Source organism: Octopus bimaculoides, chromosome 1, assembly GCF_001194135.2.
Source record: "Octopus bimaculoides isolate UCB-OBI-ISO-001 chromosome 1, ASM119413v2, whole genome shotgun sequence".
Classification (NCBI taxonomy): Eukaryota; Metazoa; Mollusca; class Cephalopoda; order Octopoda; family Octopodidae; genus Octopus; species Octopus bimaculoides.
The window spans coordinates 109,315,388-109,323,862 of NC_068981.1; the positions used below are offsets into that span (position 1 = coordinate 109,315,388).

The 8,475-nt window shown below is 34.5% G+C and overlaps 1 protein-coding gene across 4 annotated transcripts in view; it reads left to right on the plus strand.

The window, feature by feature from the left end:
* Nucleotides 1-8,475, plus strand: part of LOC106868482 (monocyte to macrophage differentiation factor 2) — a 108,085-nt gene that overhangs the window by 60,642 nt on the left and 38,968 nt on the right. The window contains exon 1 of one of the 4 annotated variants that reach the window (XM_014913769.2): nt 2,851-4,099. The exons of the other annotated variants lie outside the window; for them this stretch is intronic. Within the exon in view, the coding sequence (XP_014769255.1) occupies nt 3,960-4,099 (140 nt within the window). The 5' untranslated portion in view covers nt 2,851-3,959. Of the gene's footprint in view, nt 1-2,850; nt 4,100-8,475 lie in introns of those variants that run through there. 4 annotated transcript variants of the gene reach the window in all.

Below are 8,475 nucleotides of genomic sequence, written 5' to 3' on the forward strand. Positions count from 1 at the left end.
AGCAGACAGTCAAATTTATAAAATCCATGTTGATTGGAACTTTAAGTTTCATCTACCCTCTTATTCAACCAGCAGTCAACAAATTATACATGCACGCATGTTGAACTTCACAGATTCTGTAAACGTCTGCTTCAAATGTATTGGTCAAATCAAAGTTTTAGTAGAAAATACATGTCCAGGGTACTACACAGTGAAATTGAACTCAGAACCTTCTGGTTGCAACGCAAACGTTTTTAAGCATACAACCATGCCTGCTCCTATCTTCATTGGCATCTAATTCTCTTTATATACTTGCAACACATTTGATTTCTGTTCTAACAATAAACATTAGTTATGACATTTGTTACTCAAACACTAATAATAATCTTCACTGCTATAGGCACAAGGCCTGAAATTTGGGTAGAGGGAGCTAGTCAATTATATCAACCCTTTGCTTGACTGGTACTTATTTTATCAACCTTGTAAGGATAAAAGGTTAGGTCGACCTTGGCAGAATTTGATCTCAGAACTTAAAGATGGATGAAATGCTGCTGAACATTTTGTCTGGCATGCTAAAGATTCTGTCAGCTCGCTATCTTACTGGCACTCCATCAGTTATGAGTGTTTCAGTTGATCCGATTAATGGAACAGCCTGCTCCTGAAATTAATGTACAAGTGGCTGAGCACTCCACAAACATGTGTACCTCAGGGAGATTCAGCATGACACAGAATGTGACAAGGCTGGCCCTTTGAAATACAGGTACTACTCATTTTTACCAGCTGAGATGGACTGGAGCAACATGAAATAAAGTGTCTTGCTCAAGTACACAATATGCCTCAGGGCTATCAAACTCATAATCTTACAATCGGGAGCCAAATATTCTAACCACTTGACCACAAGCCTTCACTTAATAAGTTACCATCATCCTTATCTTCCTTCCAGCTATTCTCATCCACTCTCATTTAATGTGGGTAGCCATGTATCTCCTCTATAGCAAGACACTTGTGCTTGTCTCTCTCTATCATACTTTAACCTTTATCACCTAGAATAAAGCCACCTCTCCACTACCTTAATAATAATGATAATAATAATCCTTTCTACTATAATCACAAGGCCTGAAATTTGGGGAGTGGGGAGGCTAGTTGATTACATTGACCCCAGTGCTCAGCAATCAAAATCAAATTTGCTGATGTGGCTGATGACAGCACTGCCTGACTGGCACCCGTGGCAGTGGAATGTTAAAAGCACCATCCGAGCGTGATCATTGCCAGGGTCGCTGACTGGCTCCCATGCCGGTGGCACATAAAAAGCACCATTCAAACGTGATCGTTACCAACGTCGCCTTGCTGGCACGTGAAAAACAACATTCAAGCAAGGTCGTTGCCAGTGCCGCTGGACTGGCTCCTGTGCAGGTGGTACATAAAAAACACCATTTGAGCGTGGATGTCGCCAGTACCACCTGACTGGCCCTCATGTAGTGTAGTGGATGCATGTAAAAGCATCCACTACACTCTCGGAGCGGTTGGTGTTAGGAAGGGCATCCAGCTGTAGAAACTCTGCCAGATCAGATTAGAGCCTGGTACAGCCATCTGGCTCGTCAGCCCTCAATCAAATCGTCCAACCCATGCCAGCATGGAAAGCAGACGTTAAACGATGATTATGAACCCCAAAAGGATGAAAGACAAAGTTGACCTCAGTGGAGTTTGAACATACAACATAGAGACAGACGAAATGCCACTAAGCATTTTGACAGGCATATTAATGATTCTGCCAGCTTGCTACCTTAATGATAATAATGGTTTCAAATGTTGGCACAAGGCCAGAAATTTCGGGGGAGGGGTTAAGTCGATTATATTGACCCCAGTGCTCAACTGGTGCTTATTTTAACCGATTCAGAAAGAACAATTGGCAAAGTTGACCTCAGCAGAATTTGAACTCAGAATGTAGCAATGGATGAAATGCTGCTAAGCCTTTTGCCCTGTATGCTAAAGATTCTGCTCGCTTGCTGTCTTAATAATAATAATAATAATAATAATGATAATGATAATAATAATAATAATAATAATTGATATTCTTTAAGTACTTGAAAAAAATCATAGTCTAGTGAGATAATTTGTTGATTTACTGATATATTTCCCTCCTTGGTTTCAGTTTTGAGAGAATAAACTTGCATTGAAAGTTGTTATTTAACCTTAGGTCAGCTGTGATTGAGCAGACCCCTATCAAAGACATTCCAGCTGTGACCATCCCATCGTTTGCCCTTTTTTAATGATACTAGGGTTTGAGTAGAATTTTTCAGCTTCCTCTGACTGAGTGGTATTAGAGATAACTAGTGAGACTGTTGGAATAAAAAGAACATTTCTAAAAGTACTAAAACAGTTACATCTGCCCTGAAGGCAAAGATAAAAATTGAAAAAGAAAAGAAAGAAAAAAAAAGGCACTACATGTGATTATCATTACTATCAATTCACAGATATTAAGCTATTTTAAGATTGACATTACTTAATTACACATTATCCTTTGTGACTAGTTTATTGCTTATTAGGAGATAATAACTTACACAATGAACAAGTCAATTTTGTTATTGTGTGACTATATTTCTTACTGGCAGTTGCTGTTATTTTCACTTTCTTTCCTTAACTCTAAAAGCACTATAAAGAAAGAAGAAAAAAAAGCTTTTGAAATGGTTTGTACTTAGTGGTAATTTGCTCCGTCTTCTGTTCATAAGTTTTAAGCAGTTGAACAGATATACTATTAATTCAAATATAATCTTATTAGGTACACATTATTAGCTGTTCTAGTCTAAATGTGTATGAATCTGTGTTGTGTATATGCGACTGTGTACGTGTGCGCGCGCGCATGTACTACTTGCTTTTACAGCAGTCTTGTGTGTGTGAAACTGTTTCATCGTCGAGGCACAAGAGCTGTCACTCGATGCTCTGGTTGATTAAAGCTAGCACACACATGATAGACTTAAAAATAAATAGATATGTAAAAGGAATAGATAAGAACCAGAAACATGTTGATGAGATGGTAACAGTGAAAAAACCAGCGGCAGCACCACCGCTTCTATCACACCCACCGTCTTGTTTATTGTCTGTAGCATCAGCACCAGTAGCAGTTGCAAGCACAATCTGTTTCATTCTCTTAGCGGTAGGAGGCTGGAAATGGTAGATTTTCAACACAAAAAGAGAAACAACAGATCCACGCTAAATAACTGGTTGTGTTCTCAAAAAGCAGCTACCTGAAGATACTCAAGACTACATGATGATTCTCAATGAAAACAATTTCTTATTTTGTTATGCTACCAAACATTTTCTCTGTAACTCTCTTCAGAGAATACATTAAGTATAATATTTACCTATGTTTTAAGCATAGGGTTTTTTTTTTTTTGGCACTTGATCTGTTTTTTTCCTTCGAAGTACTGGAGCCTCTTCAGCTTAACATTTCTTACTTATTCTTCATTAATAGTTTCTTTGAGAGTGTATTTCCTCGAACCATTTCATTATTAATGATATAATGAAATTTTTATACCATAGTTCTTCCCGTATATTTTTATAATTCCAAATTATATTTTTTGTATTCTATACACAATGACATATATTAGACATCTATGAAAAAATTTTAAAACGATGGAAAACTAAAAAAAAAACAACAAAACCTGTTTATTTGAGTAAATACTGGATTATATTTTATCCATTTGATTTGAAACAAAATATTTCTATGCAAAATTCAAATTTTCAGTCATTGTAGTTTGTTCCTAAAGGATTTTATTACTACAATATAATTCAGAATTAAAAGACAATCAAAGGAAATAAATACAAAAAAGGAAAGAAATAATAAAAGAGAAATATTAAAAAAAAATTGGCCTGGGAAACTTAAGGTCATAATTTTAGTGAGGCTTCCATTACCAACTAAAGCTGGAGTATTTATTTTTTTCAATTTCATTTTCAACTTATAAAACCTACCAAACTACACCATGATTAAGAATGTGTCCCAAGTTCCTTGCCTTGGAGTTTCCTCAACTGAAATCTGCCGTGGAACTGGATGCTATTTTCATAGGGATCACCTGGAACAGCGAATGTCACTCACTGATGCCTTTGTTCATATTTTTGATCGGTAGGCTATGATAATACAATATATTGTGTGGATCTGTGATGGGTGTATTTTTTAAAAATGTATCTTTTTGTGTATGCATTTATGTTAGTAAATGTGTATCTGTATCTGAGCATGGATATGTATGTATGTGTGTGTGTATGTATATATATATATATAATTATATATGTATATATAATTATATATGTATATATATATATATATATATATATATATATATATATATATATATATATATATATCAATTTATTTGTATGTATATATATATATATATATATATATATATTTATCAATTTATCTGTATGTATATATGCGTATCTCTCCCATACATACACATGTACATAAGTATCTGTATAAGTATTTTTCTCTCGTGTGTGCTTGCGTGTTTGTATTGTAATTGGTGTGACGTTAAAATGTTTCCTCGTCAACCGTTTGAATACATTTTACATGGTGTGACTGATATAGTATCTTGTCTCCTCCACCCCTCCCTACTAAATATTTACTTTCTGTTCTACATTCACTTCATGCTTGACTTACTGACTCTCAGCGTTTCACTTCTTTCTTCTGAATATTTCATCCATCACCATAAATCATTATTATTCTATCTTACGTCTGAGACATTCGTCTTTATCTACTATGTGTGTGTGTGAGAGAGAGATTGTGCTTGCACATGTAGATATTCGTGCACACATGTGACTGTATATGCACGTGTACATCTCTGCATATTTCCGTGTGCGTGTGCGCGCGTGTCTGTCTGTCTGTCTGTCTGTCTGTCTCTCTGTTAAAGAGTTTGTGTGACCAATTTGTAATAGAACCGGGTGGGAATGACTCACATATTCTATATAAATGTATGTGTATCATCTAGTTGTAGGAATTAGCATGAAGGAATGTAAACTGCAATATATTGGAGTTCTATCCATGGGGATAACATTGGATCGTAGCAACAGCATGTCTCTAACATACACGTGCGCTCACGTACGTACACACACACACACACACACACACATTATATCATCACTTCTCATGCTATCCTTCCTTGGTCTTTGTTACAGATACTGTCTATTGTCGATTCAGAGCACTTTACCTCGACGATACTGTTTCTGCCCTGATCAAACAAACCTATGATTAAACGGTATTCCACCTGTAACATCCCACTGTTGTTATTTGAGGGATGTTTCGTTCCTAGTTCAAGCAGTCACATTCTTGCCTCGTAGATGTCCTTATTATAGACGATGGGGATGGTGGTTTCGTTTGTAAAAGTGAAAAATGATATTGTTCCAAAACCGTGTCTGCAAATCCGTTTCATTTATGTTCCAAATGCAAAAGTAGCATAAATGTTATAAACTCAAGTCAATGTTCATGATATTTGTGGATTGATGCCTATGTAAAATTACCATAACCTTATCTTGTTTCCTCTCATTCTTAGGACTATGAAAGGAGAGTTTTTAATGTTTTTATATAGTGAATGATGAAATTGATAATGCACTGTGGTATTTAGTCATGTTCCTTTATTTTGAGTTAAGGTCTCACCAATGTTAAATTTATTTCATCCTGCCAGAATCAACAAAGTGCCAGTCATTTGTTGTAATCAAACAAAATGTGAATGTAGATACACAAAGTTAAGAGTTAGAAATATAGCACAATTTTTTTTTTTTCTTTTGCTCAAATTTTTGCATATGAATGTTAGAAGTTTGTGAATAGGTTGTAATACATTAAAAAGTTATAAGTAAATGAGTTGGTTTTGTTTATAAGCCGTGAAGTATTATCCATAGATGAATATTACCAAACTGCTAGAGCACATTTCGTAACTTTTCAGCTCCAGAAAATGTTTTTTGACAAATGTGATGTTTATATATTGGGTTAATTTCATGCCAATGTAACAAGAGATATGGTTAATTCTCTACAAGATTCTGTGTGAAATAGCTATGACAGAACATGAGGCCTATGAGTCTGTTCTTCAAATAGAAATCATGCAGTCTTCAAGTAGCTAGAAGAATTTTTGATAACTGGGAAACCTCTTAAGGCCAAAGTGGATAGTGTGGATGTGGAGAAGAATACTATAGAAACAAGCTCCAACTAAAATCATTTTGTAAACTGTGCTCTGTGTGTAAAGGTAACTGTTGAAGAATAGAAAGCATGGAAATTGATAGTTGTCAAAACTCAATAAAAAGACTTCCTAGTTTCTATGATAAAATGCTGGAAAGTAGCATTTCATCCACTTTAAGATGGATGAAATATGAGCTAACAAGTTATTTTAAAAGTAATTAATTTGCAATTTACTGATATTTTGCATAATGAAATCATACTCAGTGATAGCCCTCTGAGTACCTTTAGTCCAATAAATAAGCAGGAATTTAAGGATAGTCTCTCATTATCTAATTTGAACTATTGCAGAGATGATAAAATTCCTCTTAATTTTCAAAATTCTTCTCACTGATATTATTGTATTCTTAGTAAAAATTGTCAACACAAGTTTAAGAACTGGTGTAATAGAATGTCAGATAGATCTAACTATGGTTTCTATCATTAAAAAAATTTAAATCTCTGCATCTGAGGAAACTTTTCATGGTCTAGATAGGTAAAAATTTTATAATAAATTTTGTGAGTTAGGATAAGTATTTTATACTATGGAAAGAAGAGGATACTGACGTTTTCTAACTCATTCTTCATCTGAGAAATAATATTTAAAAACAATTCTTTCCCAGTCCCAAACATTCCTTTTCTCTCCACAGCATATGAAATTATCCAAACTGTTTATTTGTCAATTGCTTGCATTTCCTCTATGAGCAGGTCATATAAAGAAGAACACATCTGTAATATTTTTCAGCCCCGATGCCCATAATAATCTCTGTTTATATCACCTGATGTTAAATTTATCTGAAACATTTCTTTGGAAGGACTTGCACAATAGTTTGCTTGTGTAAATGGTTTTTCTCAAATAGTGGTTGTAATTAATTGACTTTATAGCCAGTACCATAATATGTAGGGTTATTCCTACACTAAAGATCCTCTGTACTGAGTTCTATCCTCTTTAACATTATATATTCATAATTTCATTTCTTTCTACAATAGCATATGTTTCGATGTAGATGATTGTAAAGTTTGTAAATCATTTGAAAACTTTCTCTAGTGTCAGACACTTATCAACTGTTATAAATGATATCAAATTATTGAATGATCAGCATCTCAAACTAAAAATTTACTAAAAAGTGTTATTTTGGATAAACAAATGACTTTCAACCAACATACCAGCCAACTGGTTCAGAATATGTCACTTACTCTGTGTATCATAAAAATATTGGGAAATAACATTGATCAAATCCATTGTGACTTCCAAAACTGACTTTAATAATTCCTTCTTCATATTGTCTCATGAATAGCACCAGAAGGTGGTATTATTGCTATAATTACCTGTAATAATACATTTCCTATATTTGTTTGCCTACATGTCGTTGCCAATGAAAATACTTATTCTTAAAAATCTTGAAATAAGTGTATTGATATTTTACTGCTACAGGTCCACACACTCTTAAAAACTTGACTTACACATCTACTTGAACTCTTTCTTACTTCCTAGAACTGTCTCAAGTTTCACCCTGTACCAGTTAGTATTGGGTTAATAGTTATGAAAAATGATACCAAATATGAAACACACTGCCTCCAGCTATGAGGAAATTCTCAATCATATTAGCATCAAGTACAAATGTTGTGTTTTCAAACATGTCATTATATATTCTCAGTATAACAGTTTCTCTTCAGGCAGTTTTCACCTAGTTTATGTAATTAATATATTCTTCTCCTCTTCGTTATTATTTTAACATCCAGTTTTCTGTGCTTGCGTGAGACAGTTTATTAAGGCAGATTTTCTAGTTAGCTATCCTCACTAACTCTTGTTTCTAAACAAGATGAGTTATATAACATTTCATTAAAAAAGTGTGATTTGAGTGAGATTTGTTGCTATTTCCAGTAGGTTAAGCCACCATTTAGAAACTTTCATTGAAATTAGCTGACATACATTGAACGAAAACATTATTAAATACCAATAACAGTGGGCAGACAAGGCAATACTTTTGTCTATCAGAAAACAGCTCTCTCTCTCTCTTTATCTATCTATCTATCTATCTATCTATATATATATATATATATATATATATATATCATCATCATCATCATCGTTTAACATCCGCTTTCCATGCTAGCATGGGTTGGACGATTTGACTGAGGACTGGTGAAACCGGATGGCAACACCAGGCTCCAGTCTGATTTGGCAGAGTTTCTACAGCTGGATGCCCTTCCTAACGCCAACCACTCAGAGAGTGTAGTGGGTGCTTTTACGTGTCACCCGCACGAAAACGGCCACGCTCGAAATGGTGTCTTTT